The 17,551-nt window shown below is 43.9% G+C and overlaps 2 protein-coding genes across 3 annotated transcripts; both read left to right on the forward strand.

Moving 5' to 3' along the window:
• The first annotated feature begins 872 nt into the window (after positions 1 to 872).
• On the forward strand, positions 873 to 8,659 carry Tp53i3 (tumor protein p53 inducible protein 3). Of its 2 annotated transcripts, XM_027424582.2 has the most exons (5): positions 873 to 1,010; positions 3,910 to 4,177; positions 5,191 to 5,400; positions 7,098 to 7,294; positions 8,199 to 8,659. In XM_027424582.2, exons 1-5 carry the CDS (start codon positions 873 to 875, stop codon positions 8,379 to 8,381), a joined length of 996 nt encoding a protein of 331 aa, XP_027280383.1. In that variant the 3' UTR covers positions 8,382 to 8,659. The 2 variants fall into 2 exon arrangements, with proteins under 2 accessions (XP_027280383.1, XP_027280384.1); XM_027424583.2 differs by lacking the exon at positions 7,098 to 7,294.
• Positions 8,660 to 8,821: 162 nt separating this feature from the next.
• On the forward strand, positions 8,822 to 13,332 carry Sf3b6 (splicing factor 3b subunit 6). The gene is made up of 4 exons (XM_027424584.2): positions 8,822 to 9,069; positions 10,226 to 10,344; positions 12,811 to 12,949; positions 13,082 to 13,332. Exons 1-4 carry the CDS (start codon positions 9,040 to 9,042, stop codon positions 13,169 to 13,171), a joined length of 378 nt encoding a protein of 125 aa, XP_027280385.1. The 5' UTR covers positions 8,822 to 9,039; the 3' UTR covers positions 13,172 to 13,332.
• The last annotated feature ends 4,219 nt before the right edge of the window (positions 13,333 to 17,551 follow it).

Raw genomic sequence — 17,551 nt, forward strand, 5'->3', positions numbered from 1 at the left:
AGAAACCCTTAATCTCACATATGACCCTTCTAAACAAAATGTCTAGATGCAAACAAACTAGTTGGGAATGGGTTTGAGAGTGAGTCATTGTGACGGGATACAGAGGCCCTGACACTCAGAGAGGTAACCTTAGACTTCAGGGGCTGGGGAAGTAGTGGAGCTCTTTATTTTTGTCTACTATATTCTGTGTCACAATCGGCAAGGTAGTTGCTTGGTCTAACTTTCTAGTACCAGAACTGTAGCATAAACAGTCCAAGGAGAGCCTGACTTGATTGGAAAATGGACATATCTGGGTCTTAGATTGCAGCTGAGCCTAAGTCATTCTGTAAAGAGGAAGTTCGGTCTCCTATAATGAGAGCTGGAACAGCTTCCATGTCCCCTAAGCTGAGGAAAAGAATACCCAAACTGCCACTCTGTAGCTTTGCATTTTAAAGGGTGAAAAGGACAAGAGGTTGGGTTGCCTCCCTTCAGTCCCACCCCTTGGACTGCTCAGAGTTCAGGCAGTCCTTCCAGTAGCAACTGAGGGCGGTCCCTTGGCTCTGGGGTGCGGCCACCAGCACCCAAGGAGCCAAGACGAGCAGTACCTGCTGAACCAGCTCAGTTAAGTTATCTCCATTGCCTGAACGGGCCTGTCTACAGGACCTGGGATTTCAACCCAGAAACAGTGTAATCTGTTGCAGCTCTTTAGTATTTCTAGGCCTGGACGGTGATTAAAACCTTGTCTTCCAGGACCAAGAGCTGGTGTAGGGATTGCAAGGTCCTAGGAGACAGGATCCAGGATCTTGCAGTGGGTGCTGCACAGGAGGGTCCTATTCGAACCCTTCCGAGCCTGGGTTTTCTGCCTGCCTGCCTGCTCAGTGTTCTCAGACAGCATGCTGGCAGTGCATTTTGACCAGCCAGGTGGACCAGAAAACCTCTACCTGAAGGAGGTGGCCAAGCCGAGCCCAGGAGAGGGTGAAGTCCTCCTGAAGGTGGCAGCCAGCGCCTTGAACAGGGCCGACTTACTCCAGGTACCCAGGGGTTCCAACAGTCAGTACAGGGTGGACTCCAGGGCTCATCCTCTGTCCTCAGTGAACTGACCAGACAGAGAAAGCAGGGATTGGGGTGTTGCCTGAAGCACCCATTAGAACAGCTGTGCTGGGGGTTCTGAGACCCAAAGCCAAGTAGCCACTTTGTTTCTCTAAGTGAGGGGCTGTGCTGAGGGTGTAACTCATTGATAGAGCCTTTGCCTACCATGCTTCAGAACCTGGGTGAGCCTCCGCAAGAAAACAAAAACAAGGGTGTTTGCAAAGCAAGAATCTGCTATGTGTTCCCTCATTATCCCTCCTGGCATCCTGGAAATGGTCACGGAAGTACCATTTGTTGACAAGGAGAGGTGTGGGTACACCTGCCCCTAAAAAATTCCTCAGACAAGTCTATATTTTACAGATAAAGTCACTAAGAAAGACCTAGAACAAGGTCAGACATGGTCCTTTCAGATTCCCACCCCGGATTTCATAAATGGCTTATCTAAACTGCTGTGCCCACGAAACCCAAATTGGAACAAACTGATTGTTAGTTCAACTTAGGTTAAGATTTTCTCTCTCAGGCCTTGAATTTAACCCATTCAAAACCTGGTTAGCCTGTCATCCCCCACACTTTTTTTTAACAGACTCTTTTGAAAATAGGCTGACTTCCAGGTAGCATAGGAACAGCTAAGGAAGCAAACTGTACATTGATGTGGACTGATTAATAAGTTATAACTAAATAACTCCCTATAAGTAACCCAAAGAAACTGACTAGCTCAGAAAAAAAACACAGTCCAACCACAAGATGGAGTGCTGACAGGCATCTTTATTTATTTATTTATTTATTGTTTTAATCTTTCACTTTAAAAATTGTTTTAATAGCCAGGCGGTGTTGGCACACGCCTTTAATCACAGCACTCAGGAGGCAAAGGCAGGCGGATCTCTGTGAGTTCAAGGCCAGCCTGGTCTACAGAGTGAGTTCCAGGACAGGCTCCAAAACTACACAGAGAAATGCTGTCTCAAAAAAAACTTGTTTTAATATTTTTAATAATGAGCCGGGCGGTTGTGGTGCACGCCTTTAATTCCAGCACTTGGGAGGCAGAGGCAATTGGATCTCTATGAGTTCCAGACCAGCCTGGTCCACAAGAGCTAGTTCCAGGACGGCCTCCAAAGTCACAGAGAAACCCTGTCTCGAAAAACCAAAAATAAATAAATAAATAAATAAATAAATAAATTTTAATGACATTAAAATTAATAATAAAATAAGAAATTAAAAATAAAATAATATAAAAAATTGTTTTAACCCTTCATAGCCCAAGATGGTCTCAAACTCAAGACCTTCCCAACTCAGTCTCTGAATTTTGACATTATTTGTAAATGTGCAACACCAAGGCAGCCTACAATTTAAGAATGATCCCATCACTGTAGAGGCTGAGGTGGGAGGATTGCCTCAAGTTTGAGGCATCCTGGGCTACAAAGAAAGACCTCTTGTGTTTGGGGGTGGGGGGTCGTTAAACCAACAACTATAAAAATGGAATGAAGTAAGGCCAGGGGCATGACTCTGTGGTAGAATATTTGCCCAACATGCTCAAGGTCCTCAGTACCACACAAACAAACAAACGAAATGAAGCAGATGTATGCCAGGAAGGAAGGGAGGGCATAGTACAGTTGGCAGCTTGCCTGCCTAGCCTGCATAGCTCTGGGTTTGTCTCCAGCACTTACATCCTCCAGCACAGCACTTGTCACAGCTGAGCTGGTGGAATCAATTAGAAATGTACATCAGAGGTTGAGACAATGACTCTGCTGGTGAACTGCTTGTGGAACAAACATGAAGACCTGAGTTTGGACCACCAGCACAATAATTAAAAATCAGGTGTGTGGACTGGAGAGATGGCTCAAAGGTTAAGAGCACTGGCTGCTCTTCCAGAGGACTGGGGTTTGATTCCCAGCACTCACATGGCAGCTCACAATGTCTGTAACTCCAGTTCCAGGGAATCTGGCATCCTCACACAGACATACATGCAGGTAAAACACAAATTCACATAAAATAAAAATACATAAATCTTTTTTTCCAACCTTTTAAAATTTGAATTAGGAACAGGATTGTTTTACATGACAATCCCATTTCCCTTTTCCCACCCATCCTCCCCTACCCGCCCCCCCAAATACATAAATCTTAAAACAAACAAATAACAAAAAAAATCAAAACAGGTATGTGTCTGTCATCCCAGAGACAAGAGATTCCCCCAGAGATAGGAGAATCTCTGGGGCTTGCTGGCCAGCCAGTCTAGTTGAACAAGTAACTCTGGGTTCAGTGAGAGACCCTATGTCAAAATATAAGGTGGAGAGCAATTGAGGAAGACACTCAATATTGACCTCTGGATTCCTTATGCATGCCACACACACATATGCATATATGCACGTACACTAACAGAAAGAAATGAGCATCAGAATCAACTAGTGAACTTTTTAAAATTAACATGTCAGGGCCAGGCAATTGTAGTTTGAAATGCTTCTTATGCAAAACTCCAGTTGTCTTATGGTCTAAAGCCTTTGTGACCTGTAGCCTTTTATTTACATAAACCAAGCCATCTCCCTCTCCTTTATCCTTACTTACAAACCTTTAATCCCAGCACTTGGGAGGCAGAGGCAGGTGGATCTCTGTGAGTTTGAGGCCACCTTGATCTACATAGTAAATTCCAGGACAGCCAGGGCTACACAGAGAAACCCTGTCTCGAAAAACCAATACATAAATAAATAACAAGACAAAACAAAAAACCAAACCAAACTTGGTCCTGATTTTTTTTCTCTGAAAAAAAGAAGAGCTATTGTAGAGGGGCCAAGGATGGTGACACACAGGTTTCTGATCACGTCCCTACTTAATGTGCCTCTCTTTCTGCAGAGACTGGGCCAGTATGCCCCACCTCCAGGGGCCAGTAGCATTTTGGGACTTGAAGCATCAGGACATGTGGCTGAGCTGGGCCCTGGCTGCCAGGGACACTGGAAGATAGGGGATTTGGCCATGGCTTTGCTGCCTGGTGGAGGCCAAGCTCAGTATGTCAGTGTCCCTGAAGATCTCCTTATGCCTATCCCAGAAGGATTGACCCTGTCTCAAGCTGCAGCCATCCCAGAGGCCTGGATTACTGCATTTCAGCTCTTACACCTTGTAGGTGAGGATGCCTGATGCTCACTTCACACAGCATGGTTCACTCCTCAAACCCTAGCAGTCCTCCAGGATACCCTCTCCAAACCCCAGCAGTCCTCTGGGACACCCAGCACCCAACACCATACCTTGTTGGGTGACCGCTAACAATGTCAGACCCTCAAACCATGTTAAAATGGCTTGATATTGGGGGGTGGGGTAGTGAGAACCATGGTTAGCAGACAGAAGGACTATGGATATCTTAACAAAAGACCCAGGAGTAATCTGCACCTCAAATCATGTGGACTTCTGTTTGGAGTCCAGTACAATAGAAGAGGCAGACTTGATGTGAGCATGGGTGGCCACAGACAGCTTTTAGGAACAAAATTACTTGAGTTGTGGTAGCAAAAGATGCATCAAGGCAGGCCAAGAAAGTGTCAAGGTGAGGATATCTGCTCCACTCAGAGATGAGGGATGGTTGTTGTCATTTGTAAAAGATGAGGCTGGTTAGATTGAAGGCCATGAATGCCAGACTGTTTGGATTCAGTGCAAAGTCAAAAAGTTGCTTCCAGTTCTGAGAAAAAAAAAAGATGATGATAAAGAAAGCTCCTTTTGGGGTGGAGGAGTCTCGTGTCTATGTGTGATGCTTGGACCAGTGAGATCAGCTAAAAAAAAGCCAGATTCACTGAAAAAGGACTGGCTTCAAGTGATGACAGTGGGAAGTTGGGGTTATTCTTGCTTTAAAAAGTATGTATGTAGGTATATGCATTGGGGTGTTATTTCATATTTCAAATAGAGATAATGGATATGGCTACCAATAGTTTTGTAACTAAAGCCCATTTCCCACTTGCTCAGAAGCAGTAAGGGGAAAAAAAGAAAAAGAAGGAAAAGAGAGGGGGACAGAGTCAGAAAGACAGAGAGAGAACTGTCAATGTGTCCTTTAGAAACCAGGATATTTGGCATTGGGTCCAAGAGTCAGGTAGTACAGGCTATTCCTGTAGTTGGACAGAGGGACAACAGTTTCTATACTTTTCATCACAGGCAATGTTCAGGTTGGAGACTATGTGCTGATCCATGCAGGATCAAGTGGTGTGGGCACAGCTGCCATCCAGCTGGCTCGGAAGGCTGGTGCTATTCCGCTGGTTACAGCTGGCTCCCAGCATAAGCTTCAAATGGCAGAAAAGCTTGGGGCTGCTGCTGGATTCAATTACAGAGAAGATTTTTCTGAATCAACACTGAGGTTCACTAATGGTGAGTCACTCCTTCTACAACTCAGCAGATGTGGGGGGAAAAAAGAAAGAAAGATTAAATGAAATATTGGTCTCCATGGTTGCCAGTATTCTGGGTCAGCCTAGACTTTGCTGTAAAGGCTATAGCTGTCCTGGCCAAACTGGTGTATTATGATGTTTGATAGAGACTAGCAGCCAGCACTGGGGTCTAAGATAGATTCTTTCTTCCTTTAAAAAAAAAAAAAAAAGGCCAGGTGTTGGTGGCACATGCCTTTAATCCCAGCACTTGGGAGGCAGAGGCAGGCGGATCTCTGTGAGTTCAAGGCCAGCCTGGTCTCCAGAGCGAGTGCCAGGATAGGCTCCAAAGCTACACAGAGAAACCCTGTCTCAAAAAACCAAAAAAAAAAAAAAAAAAAAAAAAAAAAAAAAAAAAAAAAAGATTTATTTATTATGTATACAGTGTTCTATCTGCATGTATTTCTTCAGGCCAGAAGGGGGCACCAGATCTCATTACAGATGGTTGTGAGCCATTATGTGGTTGCTGGGGATTGAACTTGGGACCTCTGGAAGGCTAACTAGTGTTTTTAACCACTCAGCCATCTCTCTAGCCCAAGATAGATCATTTCAATGTTGTCTATGTCCACACAGGGCAAGAACTCCACCTCTAACCCACAATGTGCACTTTTGCAAGTAACATGGTTCATACATGCCTAGAAACTACATAGTCACACAGAGTTGACATGAGATTATCCAGGGTCCATTCTTCCCACATAACCACTCTATAGTGAGTTAACAGGAAGCCTGCAGCACAGACTAATCTAGAGATGGTCAGAGTAGGGCTGGGATAAGCAGGTGTGTATGTGTGTGTGTGTGTGTTCAATAACAAGTCTGGATTTTTTTGAAGACAGGGTTTCTTGTATTCAGGCTGGGCTCAAACTCAATGCAGCTGAAAGTGACCTTGAACTTCTGATTCTCCCTTCTCTATCTTCTGAGTGCTGGGATTGCAGATATATACCACCTTGCTTGGTTTATATGATTCTGGGGACCAAACAAGGGCTTTATGCATGTTGGGTAGACTACCAATTGAGCTACATCTTAGCTCAAATCTGGCTTTTTTTTATTCATTATTTTCTATTTTCCTTGTGGGTAGAAAAGGAGAGGCGAGAACGAAGTTAACAAGCTGTGACTTTGATAATCCAGTGCAGACCCCCTTAGATGTGGACGATCCTCTGCTCTGCAGCCTGGAATAGGCTTCCTCTTTCCTACTCCTACTCATGCCTGGATGCCAGTGGGACAGTATTGTTAGGGGGGTGAGGTGAGATAACAGGTCCTGGAGTAGTTGTCTTCCTCCTGCTATGTCCAGGTGGGGACCGGGGACTCATAAAAGAGGCACTATATTATACATGCTGTTATAGAGTGCTATTGTGTAATTCCATTTACAACAATATTTCTACAGCCAATATTTTTAGTTGCAACTGTACTTGCCATCTGCACTTGTACTGCTTTGTTATTTTGAGTCAAGGTCTCACTATGTACCCCAGGTTAGCCTCCAGCCTCGAACATGAGATTCTCCTGTCTCAGCCGCCAAGTGCTGGGATTACAGCATGCACCACCACACCTACATTATATTTCACTCACATAACCACAAATACACCATGAAATCTTATTTGTACCCATTTTTTGTGTCTAACATTATTATCAATCTTTCCCCTTTGGAAGGTGTTGGAGTTGATCTTATTCTAGACTGCATAGGTGGATCCTATTGGGAGAAGAATGTCAACTGCCTTGCTCTTGACGGTCGCTGGGTTCTCTATGGTTTAATAGGAGGAGCTGACGTTAGTGGGCCCCTGTTTTCAAAACTACTCTTTAAACGAGGGAGTCTGATCACTAGTTTGCTGCGATCTAGGGATAATAAGGTGAGTAATGAGTGAAAAACAAAGTATGACTGTCACCCAGAACTCTGCTTTTGTACGTACCCAGTCATAGCTCTCAGGAGCCTATAAAGAAACTGCCATCTTGTGGACAGATGTGTTCAAGATTAGTCAACAAAAGTCTCTGGCATATTCTGATTATATATATATATATATATATATATATATATATATATGTATATATATTACATATATAAAAATATATATTACATATATACATATACGTATACATACACATACATACATACATACATACAGCTTTCTATCAGATTCAAAACACCAGCATCGGCTATAGTAATAAGTCTTCAAATAGGTTTTTGTGTTCAGGGTAGACCTCTTCTCAGTGTGCTAAGAAAGCCTATTAGGGGCTGGCGTTGGTGGCACACGGCTTTAATCCCAGCACTCAGGAGGCAGAGGCAGGCGGATCTCTGTGACTTCAAGGCCAGCCTGGTCTACAGAGCGAATTCCAGTACAGACTCCAAAGCTACACTGAGAAACCCTGTCTTTAAAAAAAAAAAAAAAGGGAAAAATGAAAGCCTATTAGGTAAATAAGCTTGTACCTTCAACAAATTTATGTTCCTAAGGTCTTCTGTAGCATTCTAGCAAGCACCAGCTTTGGGAAGGTTATTCCATCAGTTTTGCACCAAGGGGAAGATAAAGCTTAAGTATTCCTTTTGTATTGACACTATATAAATCTGTCAGTTACACTAGTATTTTACTGCAGCCTTCAATCTCACCTGGTAGATTGAGGATACACATTTGAAAGCATGCTGTTTCGTACAGGAAGTGAAGGGGTGTGCTGTTTCAGATATTCAGACATCATTAAGGCCAAGTAGGATGGGGAATGGCCGGGTAAGGCCTCTCTTCAGGTTGATGTTCTTTTCCTTAGTACAAACAAACTCTGGTGAAAACTTTCACGGAGCAGATTCTGCCCTACTTCTCCAAGGACAGCCCCCAACGTCTGCTGCCAGTTCTGGACAGAGTCTACCAGGCGACTGATATTCAAGCGGCCCACGAGTACATGGAGGCTAACAAGAACGTGGGCAAAATCGTCTTGGAGCTGCCCCAGTGAAGGAAGACTCCAGAGCAAACTTGGGGTCGGTTCTACTCCCAGGTCCGCCCCTGTAAAGCTGGTCTAACGAAATAAAACAAAAAGAGCGTATGTGAAAGGAGGTGTGCTCTCTGTCGGCGACCCAGTACGTGGACAAGGATGAGGTGGGAGTCAGGACCATCATCAGGTGATGGGGGACCCGAGACCCAGAGCCCCCGACCAGTGTTGTGGTTACAGCTCAGATTCCGAACCCTGTAGGATGCGCTAAACGTGCAGAAAGCTACTCCCACCTCCGCAGCGCTAAGCCGCTACCCTGTGGATCTAGGTCCTCACGTGGACCCCGCCCCTCAGTCCTCAAGCCCCTCCCCCCTCCAGCAGGAACACCTCCCTCCCTGTAGTCTTCGCTCCGCCCTTTCCTGCCGGTATCCGGAAGCGTCTTGGAGCTCGCCTTCTCGCTTTCCGGTCTGAGGACGCTCTCCCGGTAGTTTGTTCTTGAGTATCTTTTCGAGGACGTCAACACGTCTTAGTTTGAGACGCTGCCTTTCCGGCGGTGCTGTGACAGCTTGCGGCTCTACCTGGCTGTTGATACTCTGTATCTGACGCTGTGTCGCCCTCGCAGGCGACCGACCTTTAGAGATACTCGGAGGAATCCTGCGGTAACCTCCCACAGCCCGCCAAGATGGCGATGCAAGCGGCCAAGAGGGCGAATGTGAGTACCCGCTTTCTGCGCGGGAGGGGAACGATCTCGTTGCTTGGCTGTCTCAGCGTAGATGGGAGGATCCTTGTCCTTCGCCCATAGGCGGGGTAGCCCGTTTCCTATTCGGTCAGAAGAGATTGTATCCTGGCTTTGTGCTCAGGGGTGTGTTCCTTGAGCGACTTTTCGCCCCCACCTCCCTTGAGAGCCCCCTGGTATCATCGACAGTGTAAGGTCTGCAGTTTCTGCTTCTTGTCCTCAACCTAGGACCAGGCGTTAGGATCTTCTGAGTCTAAAAAGTCGATAGCACAGACTCACTCAGTAACTATGTGATTCACTGCCCGCTGGAGCCTGGGGTTTTTCTCGTATGTAGAACTTTGGGAGTTATCTGTTAATATGTTTAAGCACCTGCCATGTATCTTGTTTTACAAATGGAAAACAATTCATCAGATGTATTTATTTAACATCTACTGTGTGCCACACGCCAGTGTTAAGTGTTAGGGACACAACTGTGAATTAATGTCATTCTTATTACCGGGTGGTGGCGCACGCCTTTAATCCCAACACTTGCGAGGCAGAGGCAGGAGGATCTCGGTGAGTTCGATGCCATCCTGGTCTACAAAGCAAGTTCCAGAACAGCTATGACTATATATAGAGAGAGGGGGGGTTAAGTAGAGAGAGCTAGAAAGTGCAGGGGAGCCAGACACCTTGTCCTTTCTTCAAGGTGTCTCTCTAATATCTAGCCCACTGTGCACATTAAAAAGGCATTTAGTAACTATCTGATGAGTAAGTGAAGAGGACTCCAGTGTTTTGTTTTGTGTGGAGATTGGGAGGACTAGAAGCTAGTGGGAAGGGAAATCCCATAAGAACAAGAGAGAGAAGTTATTGACACAAGTTCTTAAGACAGAAAGCTTGAGTGGGATTTTACCGTCTTTCTTTTCTTTCCTGGGAGACTTAAGGATCTGTGAATGAAGTGGGAAATACTTGTTAAAAACCTCAGTTTTACTTCCTACCTATAGCCTCCCCTGTGTGGTGCTCTGTTGTTTTCCCAAGAGCATGCCACTTTGAGTAGTATTGGATTATAGTTGTTATTCTTATTTTGCATCATGGAGTTCTTTTCAGTGGTAGCATTGCTCTCCTACAACATAATGATACATATTCCTCATCTTAGATTCGACTCCCACCTGAAGTAAATCGGATTTTGTATATAAGGAATTTGCCATACAAAATCACAGCAGAAGAAATGTATGATATATTTGGGAAATATGGACCTATTCGTCAAATCAGAGTGTAAGTCTTACTGGGACTTGAAATGTCTCTTTCAGAAAATGCTTGCCTAATCTATAATCTCCGAGTTGTCGCTGGCACCAAGGGCTGGGCTGTGTGATGTAGTGATGCGTCTGTTTCACAGTGAGATTACCAAGCTATTGAGTAAAAGTACCTTTCTAGTGCCGTGTAATATTTAGTGATAAAATCTTCTAACCCTGAACTGAACCATAAACTATCTCTACAGTACCTGAACCTGTGCCATTTAAGGGCACAATATTTCTTTTTAGGAAGCACCTTTGAAGTAGGCCTGTGGGTTTGAGCCCAAAGCCCTATACATTCGAGGTGGGCACTATACCTCTGAGCTATAACCCCAACCCCACTTACATTTTTATAAGTTTTCTGAAGTATCAAATGAATAGGGCTGGGGATACAGCTGAGTAGTAGAGCATGCAACACCTTGAGTTCATTCGGCAATACCATAAGAAAATAAATGAATAAAGTAGTATTATGGCCAGGATTACTGTGTGATGGCATTATAAAGCTTACTGATAATACTTAGTTCAGAGATCATTAAATCAAAGTTAAATTAAAGAATGTTGCTGAAGATGCCACAAAAGAACCAGTCGTGGTGGAAGACACCTGTAATGGGAGCCACTTTGGAGTCTGAGGCAGAAAGATTGCAAGTTTGAGGCCAGTCTGGGCAGTTCAGTGTGGTAAATTAAAAGTGGTTGGGGATATAGCTTGGTGGTTGAGTGTAACCCAAGCACAAACAGGAAGGACCACAGTAGCTTGGGGCCTCTGCTTCTAAGCTGTTTGTCACAGCCCCTGTCATACTGTTCCTTCTCATCTTGTTCTCAGCCTCAGGGAGGACTTTTCAGAGAGAGTTTCCCCAAGCATCCCAGTTAAAGTAGCTCCCCTCACTAATCTCTGTCTTGGCTCTCCTTTCCTTAGATGGCTCCACTCACGTGGTCTGTGATTCATACTTTTATGTAATGTCTTTGAGCCCTAGCTCCTTGAAGGAAAGGGTGATGCTTACCTTTTCACTGTTAGTTCTCCTGCCCGTCTTAGGGAGAATTCAGTGTGGCCAGCCTGGATCTTAACTGCCGAGTGAGAAAGAGCTGTTTTTCTGTTCCCTCTCTTGCTTACTTGGTACCAAATACTGTGCTGACCAGTTTAGCCAGTACTGATTTTCTTTTCTGTATGAGTATTTCAAGACAGGGTTTCTCTGTATGGGCCTGGCTGGCCTTGAACTCAGAGACTTGTCTGCTTCTGCTTCCCAAATGCTGATTTTCTAGAATGGGACTTTAAAACCTAGCTGAGCTTCACACACCAAGACAACCGATGGCTCTACCTGATGTGTAGTAGACATTTGGTACTTTGTATTCTTTAAAGCCTTTTAATATTGTTAGCTTTTCTATTAAAATCACATATAAGGGGCTGGGGAAAATGACTGTGGCTAAGAGTGTTTCCTGCTTTTCCAGAGGGTCCAAGTTCTGTTCCCAACACCCACATTACGTAGCTCCCAACTGCCTGTAACTCCGGCTCCACAGGGATCTGACATCCACTTCTGGCCTCCCAAGTGCACCTGCATGTAAACATCTGCACACAGACACCTACATATACACATAAATCTTTATTCATTTATTTATTTATTTATTTATTTATTTATTTATTTTTGGTTTTTCGAGACTGGGTTTCTCTATATGCAGCTTTGGAGCCTATCCTGGCACTCTTTCTGGAGACCAGGCTGGCTTCAAACTCACAGAGATCCGCCTGCCTATGCCTCCTGAGTGCTGGGATTAAAGGCGTGCGCCACCAACGCCCGGCATTTTTTAAAGAAATACATATAATATAGGACAAATGATACTGAGATCACTGTGTGATGTAAAGTAGCTGAAGCTAGAAAGGCTAAATTGCATGATAAGGTTTTTCATTCCTTTTTACCAACAAGGCCTAGATGGGAGTCTGGTGTGAGAGTGGGGGTAAGGGTTATAGATTTGTTTTGTTTTGAGATCTGGTCTCACTGTGTCCCACAGCTATGTACAGCAAATGATGCTGACAGGTGGATCTCTGAGTTGGAGGCCAGCCTGGTCTACAGAGTGACTTCCAGTACAGCCAGGGCAACACAAGAGAAACTGTCTTGAAAAGCCAAAAAAAAAAAAAAAAAAAAAAAAAATACAGGCTCATTTAGCATATCTATTCATAATGTTTGTTCCCTCTGGTATTTTTCAGGTTCGTTTCAAATTACTTAAATAAAACCTATTTCTGTATATTGTCTCCAAACTGTAGAGCTCAGAGGTAGAATACTTGGCATAGAGAGCTTGAATATATAGTTTGTATTTTTAAAAATACTGTGCCCACCTAGGAGATGGTGGCAGACGCCTTTAATGCCAGCACTTAGTACCAAAACAAACAACCAAGTTACAGGTTCAGAAAGACTGAAAATTGTCGATTCTTGGATAAATGTGTCTTCTAACTGTCCTGCAGAGGAAATACACCTGAGACCAGAGGAACAGCCTATGTGGTCTATGAAGACATCTTTGATGCTAAGAATGCATGTGACCATCTATCAGGATTCAACGTGTGTAACCGATACCTGGTGGTTTTGTATTATAATGCTAACCGGGTGAGTACAGCACACTCAGAGCAGCACTGGCTCTGGGAAGTGTGTGGTGGGTTGTCTCTGGGCTAGTGCTACTGATGAACTCCATTAGCTGCAGTCAGTACCCATTAACTGTGGTGCTTGTCACACTTGCAGGCATTCCAGAAGATGGACACCAAGAAGAAGGAGGAGCAGCTGAAGCTTCTCAAGGAAAAGTATGGCATCAACACAGATCCCCCAAAATGAGCTGGGGGATTTCACTCTGAATACATCCATTCATGGTCCCTGTTAACCTTGTTTCTTTTTAATACTGAATATTTCTCATCTGAGACCCAAAATGACTTGTTTGAAACTTTTCTAATCTTTAGAATATATTATGTTAGTAAACTTGTAGCTTTTGTAAAACCTGTTAGTGTTTTCTCTTTTTTGGGGGGGTTCTGTGTAATAGCCTAGCTGTCCTGGAACTAATTAACTCTGTAGACCAGGCTGACCTTGAACTCAGAGACCATCTGCCTCTACCTCCCAGTTGCCGGGATTAAAGGCCTGTGCCACCACTTCCCAGCCAGTTTCTCTTAAACTTCCCATTCCTGTTTAATACCAGAAAAAAAACAAAAACAAAACAGGAAAACTACGTGCAGGATTGTAGGTGAGCCTAGGGACTGAGGACCTTGAACACAATGGCTTTTGGGGAGTTTTGTTGTTGTTTGTTTATATTTTATTTGTTGCATATATGTGTGGTCAAGTGTGCTCGTTTGTAGCAACTAGAATGACTGGTAGAAGTTACTTCTCTTCTTCCACCACATGGGTCTTGGAGATTAAACTTAGGCTTGCTAGCAAATGCCTTCAGCAACCCGTAAGCCATCAAAGGGACTTGTAGACTTGTCTTTTTTGTTCTGATTTTGTTTTTTTGAGACAGGGTCTCTCTGTGTAAACCAGGCTGGTTTCCAAATCACAGAGATCTGCCTGATCTACCTCCCAAGTGCTGGGAATAAAGGTGTGCACCACCACACCCAGCCCAGACTTGTCATTTTTAACTAGTAACAACCCATGAGGTAACATGAGGACACCAAAGCTCATGAAAAGCTAGTATAGTTCACAGCTGTAATCCCAGCACCTGAGAAACTGAGGCAAGAGGATCACCATGAGTTTGAGACCTTCCTAGGCTGTGTAGTAAATCCTGGGCCAGTGTCAGCCTGGGTTACAGAGTAAGACCCTGTGTTAAAAAGACAAAGGCAGAGACATAAGAGGGCTGGTACAAGAGCTATAAAGAAATCAGGCACCTGTCAGTGTGGTAGCCCTTGTCCTGACAACAGAGGTCTGTCATGGAGGTGATGATTTAGAGGGCAGCATGTTAAAAATTTGAGAGCAAGCTATTTAGGCAGTGATGCCAAAATTGAACTTACATAGATTTTCTTGTCATTATTAACTATATATTTTTGGAGTTAGGTCACAATATGGCTTTGCCATAAATAAAATGCTTAATCTTAGAGGAGTTTTCATGACTTGGGAAGAGCAATAATTATCACATTCATTGTGACTTGGCAGTTTGGGGAAAGATAGCTATAAATTTTCTTTTTATACTTCAGGCACATGCCAAATTGAGAAGTGTGGACTGATTGTTTTGTAAACCTAGAACCTAGAGTCACTTTGAAGGCTACATAGACTGACTAGTATTGGCAGAGATATCCTACTTTTTTTTTTTTTTTTTTTGAGACAGGGTTTCTCTGTAGGTTTTGGAGACTGTCCTTGAACTCTCTTTGAAGACCAGGCTGGCCTCGAACTTACAGAGATCTGTCTGCTTCTGCCTCTGCCTCTCGGATGCTGGGACTAAAGGCATGTGCCACCACTGCCCAGCAAAGATATCCTATTTTAATTACATTTAAAGTCTGTCATTACATTTAAGAAAATAGGCCACTTTCTAGTTTTTGTACTGTCTTCAAAGCTCACTCAGGAATGATTTATTATATCTGAGTGGGTTTTGAAAGCACTGTAAAAGAAGGAAAGGCCTTTTGTTATTATTATTATTATTATTATTTTTTTTTTTTTTTTTTTTTGAGACAAGGTCTCTCTGGGTAACAGCCATGGCTGTTCCGGAACCCACTATGTAGACCATGCTGTCCTCAAACTCAGAGACCTGCTTGCCTCTACCTCCTGAGTGCTGGGATTAAATGTATATACCACCACAGCCAGTGAAAAGCCATTTCTATTTTTAAGATAATTTATTATTTTTAAGCCAGGCGTTGGTGGCACACACCTTTAATCCCAGCACTCAAGAGGCAGAGGCAGGCGGATCTCTGAGTTCGAGGCCAGCCTGGTCTCCAGAGTGAGTGCCAGGATAGGCTCCAAAGCTACACAGAGAAACCCTGTCTCCAAAAACCAAAAGAAAAAAGAAAAAAATTCCTTTCTAAAAAGGCCATGGCTGGGGGCTGGAGAGATGCCTCAAAAGTTAAGAGTACTGACTGCTCTTCCAGAGGTCCTGAGCTCAATTCCTAGCAACTACATGGTAGCTCATAACCATCTGTAATGAGATTTGGTGCCCTCTTCTGGCATGCAGGGATACATGGAGGCAAAATGTTGTATACATAATAAATAAACCTTTAAAAAAAAAAAAGGCCACAGCTGTAATATTATGAGTGCCTTTATGATTTCCTTAATTCCATATGCATGCTGTGGCTTAGATGTCTGCAGATGTAAAAGGTGCTCTGAAAGAGCTCTTTGTTGGGGAAAACTGAAAGGAGACTGACTAGAGAGTGATGTCTCAAAGTGGCAGGCCAGCTCAACACTAATGGTGCCAGTACCTAGGACAATTACTTCTATTAGCACTTATGAACAGTGTCCTTTGGATTATGGACCTGTTAACTGAATTTCATGACCCAAAATTAAGAGGTTTAAAACTAGGGCTAGGGATAGAGCTTAGTGAGAGAGGGCTTTCTGAGCCAACCAGTTGCTGGGTTTGACCCCAGCACTACAGAAAACAAATTCCCTTCTGATTGTCTGGAACTCTAATTTAGTTACAAGAACTCAGACAAGAGTGGGACAGACACTGAGCCACTATGCAGGAGGTAAGTTGTTAAATCTAAGGCTCTCATTGATGATCGTCTTCTGTACCAGGCACCTAAAGTTCAGTTTTTTGTTGTTGTCCTTTTGTTTGTTTGTTTGGTTGGTTGGTTGGTTGGTTATGGTTTTTCGAGGCAAGGTTTCTTTGTGTAGCCTTAGCTGTCCGGGAACTCACTCTGTAGACCATGCTGGCCTCTACCTCCGGAGTGCTGGGACTAAAGCCATGCACCACCACTGCCCTCCTGTTCTATAACAATTTGGGAGGCTCATTGAGAAGCAGTTTGAAAACAACTGACAGGATTGTATAACTAGTCTGCCGCTTTCCAATCTCTAGTGGCTCTTTCAAGACACTGTCTGAATTCTGGCATGTGTCATATTGCCACATCATCTTCCAAAGACTTGAGAAAGCAGTCATTTCTCAGCTTACCTGTAAAGCCTTTATATCCCTCAGGTGCTAGCCAATGGGTGTTTGCATTTTTTTAGGGTTTCTTAGTAGCTGTCCTTACAGCCTCTTGCCACCCAGGCTACACTACCATGGACAGATCTTTTGTATGAGCCTATGACATAGTCTTTGGTGTCATTTTTGCTCATCCTCTTGGTGTCAACAGCAGAAAGCATGGGTATGTCTTCTATACAGGCTGAGTTCTGAGGAATTATAGGTGTTGGAGTCATCAAGGAAGCAAGACATTCCAGAGGTGACACCCCAGAGTGGAATGGGGACAGCATCCTTTGGCCACTGTGGTCCCACAGACTGAATGAGTAAAAGCAAGGCAGCCCCTTTTCCATTCATGGTTGTGTTGCACCACTTTTTCATGACCCCCTCAGCTTTAGCAGAGGAATTATCCATGACTTCCTGGAGATAAGAGTTAAAGAAAGTAGCCCAGATGGTGGCCCTGGATCCTATATATAGGATGCTACATGATGTTTTTCAGTGGATCTTTAATCCCATCACTTGGGAGACAGAGGCAGACAGGTCTCTCTGAGTTTGAGTTTAAGGCCAGCCTGTACAGTGAGATCCTGTCTCAAATAAAAAGAGATAGGTAGATAAGTAAACAAACAAGCTGGACGTTGGTGGTGCATGTCTTTTATCCCAGCATTCAGGAGGCAGAGACAGGCAGATATTTGTATATTCCAGGCCAGCCTGGTCTACAGAGTGAGTTCTAGGACAGACTCCAAAGCTACAGAGAAATCCTGTCTCAAAAAAACAAAACAACAATAAAAACTAATAAACAAGATGGATGGCTCCTGAGGATTAACAGTTAGGTTGTCCCCTGGCCTCCATATACACCTGCACACGTGCAGGCACACACACACATTCTACTACATTGTTCTCAGAAGTAACTCTTCAAGGTGAGCAAGAGCAGATCTAGATGTAACTAAGTGGTGCCTATAAAAACAAGCCTCAGAACCACACATTCTCTTCCAAAGTAACTTCCCAGAATGAGTCTAAGGTTTCAAGCCTTTAACATATTTAACATTTGCTCAGATGCACAGTTTGTGTCAGGTGAGGGAAGCTCATCCCTCAGTCTCTGCAAACAGATGAAGTTATGGGATCACCTTAGGAGATCA

This window comes from Cricetulus griseus, chromosome 7 (genome assembly GCF_003668045.3).
Source record: "Cricetulus griseus strain 17A/GY chromosome 7, alternate assembly CriGri-PICRH-1.0, whole genome shotgun sequence".
NCBI classification, from domain to species: Eukaryota; Metazoa; Chordata; class Mammalia; order Rodentia; family Cricetidae; genus Cricetulus; species Cricetulus griseus.

What these genes read in the sequence shown, in the direction of transcription:
- Tp53i3 (XM_027424582.2), top strand. Translation starts at nt 873, where the DNA reads ATGCTGGCAGTGCATTTTGACCAGCCAGGTGGACCAGAAAACCTCTAC. An exon ending in ACAGGGCCGACTTACTCCAG is followed by an intron (nt 1,011 to 3,909) that starts GTACCCAGGGGT and finishes CTCTTTCTGCAG; the next exon opens with AGACTGGGCCAGTATGCCCC. An exon ending in TGCGATCTAGGGATAATAAG is followed by an intron (nt 7,295 to 8,198) that starts GTGAGTAATGAG and finishes TCTTTTCCTTAG; the next exon opens with TACAAACAAACTCTGGTGAA.
- Sf3b6 (XM_027424584.2), top strand. Translation starts at nt 9,040, where the DNA reads ATGGCGATGCAAGCGGCCAAGAGGGCGAAT. An exon ending in CCTATTCGTCAAATCAGAGT is followed by an intron (nt 10,345 to 12,810) that starts GTAAGTCTTACT and finishes ACTGTCCTGCAG; the next exon opens with AGGAAATACACCTGAGACCA. An exon ending in TGTATTATAATGCTAACCGG is followed by an intron (nt 12,950 to 13,081) that starts GTGAGTACAGCA and finishes TCACACTTGCAG; the next exon opens with GCATTCCAGAAGATGGACAC.